Source organism: Rhipicephalus microplus, chromosome 10 (assembly GCF_043290135.1).
Source record: "Rhipicephalus microplus isolate Deutch F79 chromosome 10, USDA_Rmic, whole genome shotgun sequence".
In the NCBI taxonomy this organism is placed as follows: Eukaryota; Metazoa; Arthropoda; class Arachnida; order Ixodida; family Ixodidae; genus Rhipicephalus; species Rhipicephalus microplus.
In genome coordinates, this window is record NC_134709.1 from 34,551,473 (window position 1) to 34,567,027 (window position 15,555).

At 47.5% G+C, this 15,555-nt stretch overlaps 1 protein-coding gene across 3 annotated transcripts; it reads right to left on the reverse strand.

The window, feature by feature from the left end:
* Positions 1-1,786: 1,786 nt before the first annotated feature.
* On the reverse strand, positions 1,787-15,236 carry LOC119180829 (uncharacterized). 3 transcript variants are annotated; one of them, XM_075875429.1, is made up of 3 exons: positions 14,940-15,236; positions 9,021-9,220; positions 1,787-4,868 (listed from the first exon to the last, which is right to left on the reverse strand). In XM_075875429.1, the coding sequence occupies exons 1-3, from the start codon at positions 15,219-15,221 to the stop codon at positions 4,514-4,516; spliced, it is 837 nt and encodes a 278-aa protein (XP_075731544.1). In that variant the 5' UTR covers positions 15,222-15,236; the 3' UTR covers positions 1,787-4,513. The 3 variants fall into 3 exon arrangements, with proteins under 3 accessions (XP_075731544.1, XP_075731543.1, XP_075731545.1); XM_075875428.1 differs by having other exon boundaries at positions 9,009-9,220; XM_075875430.1 differs by lacking the exon at positions 14,940-15,236 and adding an exon at positions 12,046-12,123 and having other exon boundaries at positions 9,009-9,220.
* Positions 15,237-15,555: the final 319 nt, after the last annotated feature.

Sequence of the window (15,555 nt, forward strand, 5' to 3'; positions counted from 1 at the left end):
TTGCTTTCTTTCTCGTCTCTTCTTCTCTAGGTTACGCGTGATGCATTACAAGGTTAGACTAAGAGGATCTTCGCCCCTAAAACGCGATATCACCGGCTTACATATGCACTTGCGTGCGCGTCTAGTATATAGTGGTGATAACACCGATCCTTGTGGGAGACCTCTAGTTTGCTTGCACCTTAATGAAGACAAATCAGATGGAGAACAATAAAATTATCGGTCGTTTAAGAAGGAATGTACCATGCGACAAAGTATTCTGGTATACCTGCGTTTTTAAGCGAATTTATTAGTCTTAAATGTTCTACGCCGTCATAAGCTCTTGCGATATCCAGGATCACTAAGGCGGCAAATTGTTTCTTAAAACAAGCTAGCTGTAATATTTTAAATCGACATGAATGGGTATCAGCATTTGGTTGTCTTATCAGGCGAGAGATCCTCGCGTACCTCTCCGAGGAGCTTTTCTTCCTCGGGGAGCAAGAGTTTTTGCGGCATTGGTCGTGCCCTTTCGTCAAGGTGGAACACGAAAGGATACAACTCATTTTTCGACCGACTTGGTGCTAAGCAGCGCCCGTTGAGTTGTTTTATATGATTTCATTTGTTACATATCGTGTTTCATTGCATCTATTGTATCGTTATACCATTGTATCATTATATTGCATTGAGTTCTTGTGTACATATATGCCAACATTGTCATGTATATTAGAGCAAATGTCTTCACTGTAACGTAGTGATGTTAGTCGTGAAATATAGATGTGCTGAAGTGTATATGCCCTGTTACTGGAATGGTATGAAACCTTTGTTTTCTGCACATGCTGTAAATAAATTTTTTCTAAACAGGTGTGAGGCCCATGGGATGGCTTTATGCTCTCTCATAGTAAAGTACCTAGCACTCAAAATCGTTAACCACTTTTCCTAAACACTCATCTTCGGCAGGGGACGGCTTGAGGCCCTCCCATAGTAGAGTATATATACCAAGTACTCAAAATTGTTAACCACTTTTTCCTAAACACACTACGTCTTCTTCGTCAACGTTTAACACGATATGATCAATTTATTCTAAGTGATATGGTGTCTATAGACACGCTACACGTAGAATGAAATATGAAGAAATAGCAAAATTTAACATGAAATTCTGCTATTTTGCGTTCCAAAGCCAAAATACGATCATGAGCTGTGCCCCTCGATTGTGAGGTTTCTATTATTGTGCTCCTAAGTCCAAAGTAAATGAATGTTATTGTATTTCGCCTCCACCGAAATGTGCCACCGAGGTCCGGTAGCCGAACGCGCGACTTCGTGCGCAGCAGCGCATCACTGTACTGCCTCTATATGCAAATGCGGTAGGTAGGAGCTACAGAGACAGTATTAATTAAATAGTGCATCGTCTGTTGTGCCACTTCTATTGTATATCTTATCTATATATTTTACTTGTAGATTTCTGTTGCACCACCTCCCCTCTATCATTTTAAAGGGGCGCCGAGTCAGCCACATACATTTGCTCAATCGGACCTGTTCCATAATTGCCCCGCCGCGGTGGTCTAGTGGCTAAGGTACTCGGCTGCTGACCCGCAGGTGGCGGGTTCGAATCCCGGCAGCGGCGGCTGCATTTCCGATGGAGGCGGAAATGTTGTAGGCCCGTGAGCTCAGATTTCGATGCACGTTAAAGAACCCCAGGTGGTCAAAATTTCCGGAGCCCTCCACTACGGCGTCTCTCATAATCATATGGTGGTTTTGGGACGTTAAACCCCACATATCAATCAATCAATCAATCAATCAATCAATCAATCAATCAATGTTCCATAATTATTTAATGTGGAGGTCCATGTATGGCTATGCAGGGCCCATGCATGATTGTGCCTAAAATCACTACCGAAGACCCCCGACGTTGAGTTCCAAGAATTGTCCAAAAGAGTCTGACCACAGGCAGGAAGCTGCGAGAAAGCGCGTCGTCAATTTTCATTTATGCAGCTATCGCGACTCTTGAGGCCTTTCGAACTTGAATGGTTGAGGGGGAGATACGATCAAACATGCTCTTACCCCCCCCCCCCCACCCCCTAGCAGAGAACCCTGTCTTCGCTTATGATACCAGCAGTGACACTATGCGAAACACACTGCCATTTTCGTGAGTGAGCCCGCTCTACTCCCGCACAATTAACCATGCTTCGTTCTTAAAGACGTGACGCAAGACATTGGCTCAATATTTCTCTTTTCATTTCTCAGAAACAAATAACATATTTTCCGTTGATGCGCCCCTCTGGCAGCACATTACGCATTTAAATCTTATGTAGAATCAGCTTCAAATGACAGAGAAGTGGTTATAAGAGGGAAAAGAAGAGAAAAGTGAGCCCCGTATCTGTCTGCATCAGGGTGCGACACTTCAACAGCAGCTTACAAGGGATGGGGGTGAAGAGGGATTAAAAGGATAGGATTAAAGGTATATATACAGAGAGAGATGCACTGGGACAGCGAGCGAGGACATATGAGGGGATAGGAGAGATAGGAAAGATGGAAACACGGTCACAGGAGTCTGAGGTCGGGGCACCACTTGCGAAAGATCAGCGGCAAAGGATCCGCGATGGTATAACGATGTCGTCCATGGGCAGGCGCGCGCATCCTGTTTGGCTGCTCCGCGCGTATATCTGTGCCTGCCCATGGTGATAAGTGGACGGCGTCGCTATATCATCGTGGAGGCTTGCTTCTGTTCGGGTTTCGTTTGACGCTGAGTGCACATACGTACTGAATGTTAGGCCTTAAGCGTAAATTGACGTGCTCAACAGTGACTGTATTGTTGTATACCCAGGATCCGTAACTATATGCACGCGAAGTTGAGGGTGTTCTGACACTTTTTGATATTTTTTTCATGTTTGTAAACTTTTTGAGGGTGATACCGAGCTATTTAGACGCCTTCACATGGACCAGAAGTTGCCAAAGTGTGCCGTTCTACACATAAACACTCTCCGAATAAAAGTCCTGGGTACAGCCCCGTGTATGACTCATGTGACACAGCTAGCGTCTCCAGATCTCTTCAGAGCTCAGGTGTAAACACGAAAAGAAAAATTAATGAAGTTCATTGCAGCAACCGAGGAACTCGGCTTCAAAAGCGACAGACTCGTGAACATTTAGACCTGTCTCATTTACGAGCAGCGGCTCTTAGGCGCGTTCTGTAACGTGATTGGCCCGCTGTTGACTGACTGTGTGCTGCCGTTATGGAGAGATGATTTCGGGTTGGAGAATGTTTCGCGATGCGTCGCCGTTTATTAGACCCTCCTTGAAAAGCACGTTGCGAGCTGTCACTATGTGCGTTCCCTTTGAGTACCAGTCTCGGAGCTGTTATGTCCCAGTTTCGACATTGTGCGGTCAGTGTCTTTGTTCATTTCGCCTTTTTTTTTTTTGCTTTCCGTGAAGTATAGGAGACCGTATACCCTAAATAATGCCACGAAGGTTAAACGTAGGACATTGTGAAAGTGGCCTTCTCTCCACGAGTCTAACACTTAGGAGAAGCCAGCTTTGGCGCAGCATTTGCTGCTTCAATCCATTCGCAACTGAAGAACTGCACTAAAGGGTGTATTGCACTGAAGACATCACATCAAAGCGCGTTGTTCATAGCCGCGATAATGCGTTCATACAATAAAGCATAATATCGCTGCGAATCCGTCTGTATGAGCTCACGAATGAGGCCAAGTCACGCTGACAGTCCTTTTGTTCTTTTTCTATGGGTAGGGGCAGGGTGCATGGGGAAGGAATACGTTATCTATATGCTCTATTACAGTACCTCTGAGTCGTCGTTATGTCAGGGACACCTTGTGACAGGCCGAAATGATTGCGGACCCATTTGCGTGAGTAAAGGGACGGGGAGAGAAAGAGAGAGAGAGAGCGGAGGCTATGAATAAAGTGACAGCCAACTAGTTGGCATGAAATGATGCCTCTACTGTATTTAGAACGTTTCCGCACAAGCGTCAGTTGTTACAGTTGTTATTGAAAGAAAGAAAGAGCAGGTGAAGGAAATACAGTGCTATTACGGCTGATGTGCGGCATGCAGCAGGCTTAGTTGTTAACTGAAGCGTTGGGGAAGTCGAGGCGAGCTTGTTAAGAACGTTGCTGCAGTTCCTGGAGCAAGACCTGGAATTGACAATACGTCTAAACTCGCCAAAAAAAAAAAAAAATTGCCGGCGAGGGCGTTACAGTAGGACTGCTTCACGGAACCCCATTTGAGAACCACTGCTCTAATGGTCAATATTATGCTGGCAAACCTCAGAGTGAGGGCTTGTGAATGGCTGTGTGAACGGACCAACCAACTTTAGACTAAAGATGGGAGGACCACCTTGGAAGCATTCGCGAGGTCACCTCAATTTACTGCGCGTACGCATGAAAACAATTAGAAATCGGGAATCGAAGGCGCAACAGTTTGTCGCGATGCACTGTAGATATTTATATACAAATGTCTTTGACACTAGAACCACAACGTCGGTACAACAATCCACACACGCCTTCTTTCTCCCGTGAGTGCTAGGCCTATTCACGGTTCGGCCATGCTGCTGAGACTCGAGGCAGGCGAACTGGGAGGCGTGGGTCCGTTCGCCGTGTCATCCGGCGGCTCCTGCTTCACGCGCACAGAGCACAGCAGGAGCAGGTTGGCGTCTCTAGCGTGTATGCCGTTGCCAGCGCCCCCAGCGGCGGCCGTCGTCGTGCAGCACAGTTGCTGGTCTCGTCGTCGTTGGTAGTCCAGTATGGAGCTGAGCAGCCGGATGTAGCGGATGGCCAGGCGGAGGATTTCGTTCTTGCTGAGCTTCTTGTCCGGCGGGTGGGTGGGCACCAGGCGCCGCAAGTCGGCGAACGCGCCGTTCACGTTCTGCTGCCTCCATCGTTCGCGGCTGCGTGGAACGAAAGAGCGGCGAAGGCCGCCAGGGGAAGACGCCGCGCTGCAGGCGGGTTACACGCCTACGAGCACGCGTGCATACAAGCGCGCACAGACACACACAGATACGCGCTATTAGATTCTGCTGTATTGCTTGGTAATTCATCTAGAAGAAAATAAAGCATACCATATAGAAAGAAAACTGAACGCATGCTGATCTTGTTTCCTCTCGGATGGTTTCTATGTATACATGTAGTATCCACTAATTAACATTTTGTAGTTCCTGCTTGTTTACAAGGAACCTTGTCGCAAAATGCTGTTTAGAAGAAATATCTTGTTTCACCAAAGCGCTGCGAGAAAAAGTGAAGACATTTTTAAAGCCAATAGTTTTTCTTGGTGACCATAGACGCCAAAATTTTGGTTTGTCTGTCTTTCTGCCTGTCTATACATTTGTCTGTTTGTTCGCGGTAACGATCCTCCTTATGGCACCAAAGTGATCAAACGATGCGCCAAACTGTCAACACCATCCGCAGCGCCCACCAATATTGCTCAAGTTTCAGCGTTCATACTTGTGCGATTGTCAATTTAAAAGCAATTATTGCGCGTATAAGAGGCACCACAATAACACGCCGATGTCTTGTATGTGTGCCTTCGTACTAGAGGAGAAGGCACACACAAGTAATTTTAAAGACCGTATCGTTTATCACGCTGCGCTTACAGTGCAACGCGATGCTCGAAAAGGCAAGTGTTTCCAACGCTTTGCGTGGTCTATGTAGACCACCAGTGTATTCATTTGACAGCATTGCAGTCGCCAGTATACACAGGCACGTCAATCTACACGTTTAAAGATTTTTTTTTAATTCATCATCATACACAAAGAGATAAGCATATGCACCAATCACTCGCAAGCACCACACGAAGAAAATCCTTATGCATACACGACTGCATTTCTATCATCAGTGTAAATCAAGAGGCGTATAGCCACCAACATTTTCATTGCGATAGCATTTTCATTGACACTCTCAACGGGTCATTGGCCGCAGGCATGTTCTGTATAAAGTCCACATGAATAACATCTCCCGCGCATCGTATGCTCTACTCACGGGCGCGAGCGGGGGCGACGTATATACGGCTGAAGCAGAAATAAAATGAGCAGGCCCAACCCCGTCGCTCGGTGGGCACATGCGATAATATAACTCTGGGTGCAAGTTCTGCCGTCGAATACTGTCCAAGCAGAGGAGAAACACTCCACCAACCGCCAACACTGAAATAGCACGAAAGGACGCGGGTCTTCTTGTCTCTGTGTCGTCGATTTGGTCTCGCGCTATAACTATCGTCATCGTTATCGAGGACGGGAAGGGGGCTGTTCGAGCTGCAACTGTTCACTTCGATACGATCATTGGAGCGCGCTGTCTCGGCAGGCTTTGGCGGACGGCTCATATGTATTCTTCTACGTGCTGCACTCTCAACGCGAAGAGACTGCGAAATCCACTGCTCTCCCTGTAGCGGTCGTATTCTCTTACATCAGTGTTTTTTTAGAGTTACGCGAGACTAACCCCCATATTCTAGAAAGCCCCTTCACTCAACGCTCCACCTTCACTCGAGAAAGCCGACGGGAGCGCCATCGATAGGCAGGGCGAGTCACTGTATATCAGGGATATTTTGCTGCTATTCTTGAGTAGCTTAGCGTCATTTTCAGCAGAGCAGCGGCGCAGTGCTCAACTCTGTCAAGTGAAGGGTGAAAGTCGAGTTGAGGAGCGTTCGTGAATACGCGGGTAAATCTAAATGAGTTCACTGCCAGCCTTACTTTGTAAAGCATCACGGATCCTTGCTATCGTCTCCACCGCTTCGCACTTGCGGTGAAGCTAATATATATATTTTTTTCTGCGAGGTGGGTGGAGAGTGGTAACCACCCTTTACCAAGTTCCTTCATGTGCTTGTATGCGTTCGTGCACACACATACATGTAAAATAGGAAGAAAAAAAAACGAAGATTAGGTTGAATTCCCCATCCCCCCTCTCTGGCTACGTCAGTGCTGTGAACAGTTGATTGGTCCATATACCAACAACCCAATTTAACTTGCAGGCCTTAGCAGCCACCGTCAAAACTCATCCGTCACGTCGGTTAGTGCGGGACTTCAGTGGTGGCGTCGCCGTCGGCATTTTTTTGTCGCGCACTTTCTTGCTTACCAAGCATCTTATCGCGGCAAGAGCGGCGCTTTTGGTATTGTGAAAGAGCAATTTAAAAATTCTCGAAGCAACGTATTTCTCTTTGATGTCCCTTGAATCACGGCGTGCCTCGCCGTAACACCTTCATTTTAGCACTTGACATTTCACTATATAATCGTTCTTGCCGTTCTGAAGCTTACCATGTTCTCCACTTTCATTTGGGCCTGTTCGTAAAAACCGCGCGACATCTATTTTTTTTTTAATTTGGGTTGAGGGGGGGATTTCACGTTATGTAATTGTCGTTATTTTTTCCATAAGATGGAAGGAACCGCACAGCAAAACAAGAAAAGTGCGCCTGAGGATGCTCAACAGAAATACATTGATGTGACAAACATGGCAGAAGAAATTGAAACGCAGTACACGAGTGAAAATTTAAATACTTTGCACACACGGGTGGCACGTAACATACCAAAAATAAACAAAATGGATACAACAATGCAAGTTCTAACAAAAAAAAGAAAAGCATTCCTTTGCTAGTATAAAGTTTGTAGTATATTTTCCTAAATTTACACTACAGGGAACTCTGGCGCTATAGTGTCTATGGGAGCTGCAACGCACGGCGATTCAGCGAGCATGTGAATGATGAATAGTACGCGGGTTTGTCTAATCTTCGTATACTTCTGGTTCCATGCGTGTTCGCGTGGCTTGGAGCTGTTTTCTCACGAAACAAAAATCAGCAAATGTTCAGCGGTTGCGCTTCACCACCTTATTCTTTTAGGCTATACCATTGCAAGTCGTCTCACGAAGTTCAAAATGATTCGTTGTTTCCTTCGAAACAAAACCGAAACTCAGCAATATAAACTAGGTCACAATTGCGATTCGCCGTCCGAAAGTACGAAGACTAAAAGCAAATCTGTGTACTGCATACCCATCATTCCCATGGTCTCTGAACGATCGTTGCACCGGATTCCCCTCTGGTTAATTTTAGGAAACTTCATTGTATAAGCGTACACACAGGTACAGAAACAAGAAATCTATACGCCATATACCTTACAAAATACTATTTATGATCTTTACCTGTTAGGGTTAGTAGGCGACTATCGTTTTACTTCAACGCAAAAACTTTGGTCTGTCTGTTGGTGTCTATCCAACGTTTCAGCCACACGGCGAAAGTTTATCCCCTTGCTCAACACCTATATACCCATCTTTATGTGGTGGCTGCGTTCATACTTGTGAACATTGTCAATCAAAAAGCAAGTATAACGCATATTTGAGGTGCAATATTAATACGTATACGTGTTAGGCAGTGTGTGTTTTATTTAGCAAATGCATAGATGCGTAATTCTAAAGACCGAAGTGTTTATTACGCCGCACTGACAATGCGACGTTGTGAAGGAAAAATCGTGTGTTTCGCTTCGCTCAAGAACTCGGAGGTCTGAACTTTAACGACCCAATGTCCTGACTTACGAGTGGCTATGCGTTGTAAATAATTTTCATTTCTTCACATTGGTGCCAGATGGCGCCATATCTCGCGCAGTATTACGGCTAGGTGGCGTTAGCGGCCGCCCGATCTAAAGGGTACAGCCACATCCATCCATCCATCCATCCATCCATCCATCCATCCATCCATCCATCCATCCATCCATCCATCCATCCATCCATCCATCCATCCATCCGTCCGTTCTTCCGTCCGTACGTCCATCCATCCATCCATCCATATATATACATCCTACAAATTAAAGATTAATCACTTTTTGACATCCTTCGCAGCGAAGCATGGAGATGCGCGGCCATTTTTTTCATATTGGTTTAAAATCATCGACAGGAGAAATTTCCCGGCTTGCGTAAACTCTTTTCATTACCCACTGTTAAACAACCGCACACGCATCTGCATCACAGGCAACAGCAAGCACACGCATCCATATATGAATGTGACTGGCGACATGAGTATACATATAAGGAGAGAGAAAAAGAAAAACGGTACATACTCGTGTGCGTACCTGTTGGTGAACATGCGCCGGGTGGCCTTTCGCGGCCGACGGTGCGACGACGAGCTTCCCGAGGTCGAGGAAGAGACGCGGCCGTAGCACTGCGGAGGCGAGCAGGGCTCGTCGCAGCTGCTGTCGTCGCTCAGTCCGTTGCGGTCCTCCGAGTCGGTCGTGTCCGTCGAGTCGCGCAGAGACGACGTGTCCATGGCTCGCTGCCAATGAACGAATATCAATTTATGAACCTTTCTTGTACTAATTGTATACTGAGATCTTAGTGTATACGCTAACGGGTTTGTGATCTGCAGCCCCATGGGGCATTCTATAGATCACAAACCCCGATAGCGAAACATGAAAAAATAACACATGACAGCGCTCCCACCCGCAAAAGAAAGCAGCGCTTTCAGATAAGCTTACTGCAAGCAATCATTTTGCCTCTTTCCCGTTTGGGGGAAGTGATTATAAATGAAAAGAAGCGAAAAGTGAGCACCGTAACTGTCTCTCATGGGGAGGACACCTCAACAGTAGCTCACGAGCGATGGGGGTAAAGAAGGGAATAAAACGGTAGGGTTAAAAGGTAGAGAGATAGAGAGCGAGGCGCAGGGACAGGGAGCGACGGAAGTAAGGAGAAGACAGGAAAGATGGACGGACACGGTTGCAGGAGTCCGAGAACGGGGACCATTGGCGAGAGCTCTTGTCGGCGTCAGGAGATAGCGTAGGGCAAGTCCAGTAGGTCAGAGCTACGCTGTCGTCGTCGTTGGGGACCAGCGTCAAGAGGTGGCGTAGGACCAACCCAGTCGGCAAGAGCTGCACTGTCGTCGGAGATCGCGAGGCCTCAACCTATATGCGCGTTCAGCACATAGCAAGATATACACACAGGTCAAGCGCCAACATGTGCCGGGTTCTTGCAGGGATTCATTTCGCTTGATCGTGCGTCGCTATCATTTTCCATATCTCACGGCCAACTGCTTTCATAGATAAAGCAGCTGGAACACTGTTATGATTACAGTCAGACTGTCTAAGAGCACAGTGGTGCGTTTCTTCGCACTGCAAGTGACGGATAACGTGATCCGTATATTTTTTTCTTGCCGCATTTCATTTCTTTCATTGATACTGGCCACCTCAAAGTGGGCCCCGCCACGCTGGTCTAGTGGCCAAGGTACTCGGCTTCTGACCCGCAGGTCGCGGGATCGAATCCCGGCTGCGGCGGCTGCATTTCCGATGGAGGCGGAAATGCTGTAGGCCCGTATGCTCAGATTTGGGTGCAGGTTAAAGAACACCAGGTGGTCAAAATCTCCGGAGCCCCCCACTACGGCGTCTCTCATAATCATATGTTGGTTTTGGGACCTTAAACCCCACATATCAATCAATCAATCACCTCAAAGTGAGCTTGTTTGACGGCGCGCTCCGCCGGCTGCGTTCGCGTGTTCCCTTTCATAAACATTGACACTGTACGTCCATTTATCCTGCTCGTATACAAACTACGCGAATCAAAAAGTGTCGACAGCTGCTACATCAATGATGAATCGCTGAGATAAACACCAGAACACAGCGAGCTCAGTGCTTGCTGCCATATTGAAAAGCGCGTGGCGCCGTCTGTCGCAAGCGCGGCGAAGCAACACTCTCAACTGCCAGGCGAGCAGACGCTCTGCAAATCAAACGCGAAACTCCACGACTCGAGTCCGGCTGTAAGCATGTTTCGTGCTGTTCCTGTGCTGGAATTTTATGCTGATTTCGTGTGAAACGTCGAGGAGACCTTCCTCGACAGTACGGAATGCCTGCAGCACGTGCACTGCAGATTATACGGAAGCAGCTTCATCAGGTACGTACTATTGCGACTGAAAGAAACGCGAACAGCGGAAAGCGTTGCTTTTGACTGAGTCGAACTGCGGCGTGCCTTGGCTGTGACAAGGCAGAATTTGTGCTCTAAGCCGGCGTCAACGTAGCGCTAGAATCTGGCTCCAACTTACGCTCATGCACCACATGTGTATCAATTGCCAGTCATATACCGGGCACTCAAAACACACAGGCGCTGGAAAAGTGCCAGCCAGAACAAGACAATAAAATGCTACGGTGACGCTGGCCAAAAGCACGTGTATAGATTCGCCTAGTGACAGTCAAGGCATGTCGTAGTTCGACCGAGTCGAAAGTCATGCTTTCCGCGCCGTTCACGCATCGCGATAGTACAGGCCGTTGCAGTTGTACTAAACATGTGCCGTGCGTCCATCCACGAGTGAGTCGTAATACGTATATCCTATTATTAACATGCGGCCTGCGAAAAAGTACGGTCACAGGTTCGTGCCTCATACTAGAGGCATACTGCACGCAAATCGCATGCTGTAAAATGAAACGGCTGGAGTCGCGCTTGAATAAACGCAATGAGTATACCTACTTGTACACTTCACTGGGCTCGTACATAGTTTTCCCCGCTGAGTGCGATTATATCCCAAGGCGGCGGAGCTCGGCGTTTTTCGTTGTGGACGGAAATCTGTGCAATCGTAAAACACCGCACCGGCACGATTCCCGCGATGCGGCTGTGAACTTCGCAGGCAGTGCTCGGCAATCTCTTCCTCTTGATTGATTGATTGATTGATTGATTTGTGGGGTTTAACGTCCCAAAACCACCATTTGATTATGAGAGACGCCGTAGTGGAGGACTCCGGAAATTTTGACCACCTGGGGTTCTTTAACGTGCACCCAAATCTGAGTACACGGGCCTACAACACTTCCGCCTCCATCGGAAATGCAGCCGCCGCAGCCGGGAATCAAACCCGCGACCTGCGGGTCAGCAGCCGAGTACCTTAGCCACTAGACCACCGCGGCGGGGCAATCTCTTCCTCTTGCGTTGGTTGTTGTCGCATCAGATGACAGCGCAGTGTTTGCCCAGATGACATTTTATAAGCGGGCGCAGCGTGAACAGGCGCTTTTTCGCATATTAAACTCTCAGAGCCACTGCATTCCACGCTAGCGAGGCGCGCCTTGGCAGTTGCAAACAAATTATGGCACCTGCGGGAGCGAGGGTACCTGGGAGCGAGCGTACCATGGAGCGAGGGTACCTGGGAGGCGTGCACTCTCGTCTGCACAAACAGCGTCTATATCCCATCCACAACGTATCTTCCTTCTGTATCGCTCAAACGTTTTCACATTGACGAATTGACATTGGGTTCATTCATTGTCCTCCTATTTCACCCCGTGCTATCGTAACCGGCATGTAGATAATCAGCGAGTTTCATAAAAGCACCGGATGTGATTCACTGCGCCGACGTGTAATCCTCGTTGCTGTACCGGAATTGCAGATTGCCACGTTCGACTCCGGCTTTATCGTTGCCGGATGCGAGTACGTGGCGACAGCCAAGTGCGGAAGGATGTCGACCTTTTTTTTTGTGCAATAGCACGGCGCTGGCCCTTCGTCACAAGTTCATGCTCGTCGGACACTCTGCCCCCCTCTTCCTGAGGCAGACATTAGACGTGGAACTTTTAGTGAAACAATAAATTAATTTAGACCTACAGACTATATAGTCAGAAAATTCCAGTGTCGCAAATTTTCCCGCCGTAGGCTCATTCAGACCAAAAAAAGTATTCTGATGGTGCTTTCCGATGGTATCACAGATTAAATTTTTCGTATTTTGTCCCCATTAGCTGGACGAAACTTTCCTGAACTTGTTAAGTCTCTGGCTTCTCCAAAAGGCAATGTATACTTCATTGTCACCGATTAGGAACTATATACGTACAACCTACAGCAGAACGCCGTCAAAAAGGTACGACGTCACGGTGTTTGGTGTGGGAACTTGAAGATGGCGTCGCCCCCCCCCCCCCCCAAGTTCATTTTGCGCGTTTTTCTCACTTGTGAAGCGTTTCTTCGCAGCAATATTTCTGGTATCGCGGTATTTCTTGGTATCGAGAAAGTGTTGTTTACCAATACGATAAATATCGTTTCACCTCTTTAGTATTTCCTTTAAATGGAGCCTATAAACCACTCCGACTTCAAAGACGAGTGAGCTTTCTCTTTCTTGTCTTCACTAACCTTGCGCGGGAGCCATTCCCAGCTTTAAGGCTTTGTGACGACACTGTCTGCATGCTTTGTGAAGAAATGATTGATTGATTCTTAATAAAAGGAGCGAAGAAGGCACCTTAATTTCTGTCGGCCTCGTGACACAGATGTTATAGGTGCCTTATCTTCCCTCCTTTCAAAAATCACTCAATTAATCATTTCTTCACAAAACACGCAGTGTGATCACTTAAGCCTTGAAGCTATTAGGATTACCAACGTGATCGCTGAGCCTTGAGACTATCAGGACTACGCGATTTTTAGCTAAATGCTATCTCAGTTTGCGCAGTCTAAAAATGCACAACACGAAGTGAAAATCAGTTTGATCGCGCGCGATATTATTGATAGACAAGACGACGTCCAATGCGTCTGCATGGCAAAGCAGAGTGGGAGACAATTCACAACCGACATATCCTTCGTATTGATTGATATGTGGGGTTTAACGTCCCGAAACCACCATATGATTATGAGAGACGCCGTCGAGGAAGGCTCCGGAAATTCCGACCACCTGCAGGGTCTTTAACGTGCACCCAAATCTGAGCGCACGGGCCTAGAACATTTCCGCCTGCATCGGAACCGCCGTAGCCGGGATACGAACCCGCGACCTGCGGGTCAGCAGCCGAGTATCACTAGACCACCGCGGCGGGGCGTTGCAAAAACTGCACACTTGAACTGCTTTTCAGCGACCAAGATGGATAGCAGCCTTCACTGTAACAATAACGCCAATGCTGTTGCGTACTTTCGGAGTTCATGTAATGCATGTGCTTTTGAGGGACAACTTGATTACTTGGTATTTGCGACGCAAACATCAATAAGTGAGTGAACACCAGAAGCGCTTCTACAAGAAACGAACCTTTCATAAGGTAAGTCGTGTTCTGCAAATTTGACCAAATGACATAAGTTCGCATTGCTTTTTTTATTATTAATTTGTTAAAGCAGCAGACGGCTTGTTCAGTTCTCCGACAAAACCAGCCGTTACTCAACCATTCAGTTCGTTTCGATTCAACGCGTACAACACGACCCCGAGGTATACATACCGAGAATTTATGTGATTATGCAATTAACAACCGATGGTCTGAATGCATGTGAAAATGTACAGGCTACGGTTCCATGCACTCGCTGTAGTACGTCCTTTCCACTTAACTAGCAATAAACTTCGTTCAAGTTTGGTGAGATTTAGTGTGACTTTGATCAAATATTGCAGACATTATACCAATTCAGTACTGCAATTTTTTATATTGTTATAATTGTTTAAAATGTACCTGCCGAGATAGTAGAAGTTATGGTGCTTGACTGCCGATTCGAAGGTCTCAGGTTCGAATCCTGGCCGCGATGGCCGTATCTTAATGGAAGCGAGTCACCCGTGATCCTTGATTTAGATGTACATTAAAAAAAAACAGTCCAGGTGGTCTAAATTGCCCCGCCGCGGTGGCCTAGTGGCTAAGGTACTCGGCTGCTGACCCGCAGGTCACGGGTTCAAATCCCGGCTGCGGCGGCTGCATTTCCGATGGAGGCGGAAATGCTGTAGGCCCGTGTACTCAGATTTGGGTGCACGTTAAAAAACCTCAGGTGGTCGAAATTTCCGGAGCCCTCCACTACGGCGTCTCTCATAATCATATGGTGGTTTTGGGACGTTAAACCCCACATATCAATCAATCAGGTGGTCTAAATTTTCCGCTCCTTCCACCACGGCGTCTCTCTTAATCTTAACTTGGTTTTTGAACGTTGAACATGTAATATTATTGTTTAGAAAACCATTGCTAATAGCGACTGAAAGGGTCACTCTGGCCTAATTGCGTGTAAATTATTGCTTTAGCTTACTAATTTGCAGCTCGATCGAGAATCCCGTGTAAGCGTGAAAGAACGAATGAGCAAGCAAGACTTACGCCGTTTCCAACACAGCTCGTTTGTCCTCGCGGCCGCCAGTCGCCGGAACCCTGCGGGATGATCGCCCGACTTCGAATGCCGGCTGTTGTCGCGGTGGCGGCGCTGCGCGACACGTCCCAATCGATGCGGAGCGGCGCATGCGGCGGCGCCTCCCCTAGACGTCGATTGGCTGCTGAGCGACCAATCGGCTGCGCTCTTTTGTTAGCCAGCCTATGGGAAAACGTGTTGAGGAGAGTGCGAAGTGACCAATCGCAACTGGCCTCGGCGCTCGCCCGTTGCATCGCCGAACTTGCAGATCAATGTATAAACCGTATGGTGGGAGGAAGTATAGACGTGTACTGCAGGTATACGTGTACTGCACGCATTCACGTAAAGAAAGTAAGCTGGAGGAGAACACGACTTGCCAACGGCAGGGACTCAAACCTGCAACCTTCGCATGGCGTACCGGATGCTCTACCAATTAAGCAATGGCGGATGTGATCCCCCCTATACCAATTTATAGAGTGTTGCGAACCTGAGAGTATGGTACCTATGTTCTGAGTGTGGCAGTCAGCGCCATAAGGTTTCCTAAAATTAACTAGAGGGCACTCTATCGCTGCGATCGTTCAGCTACCA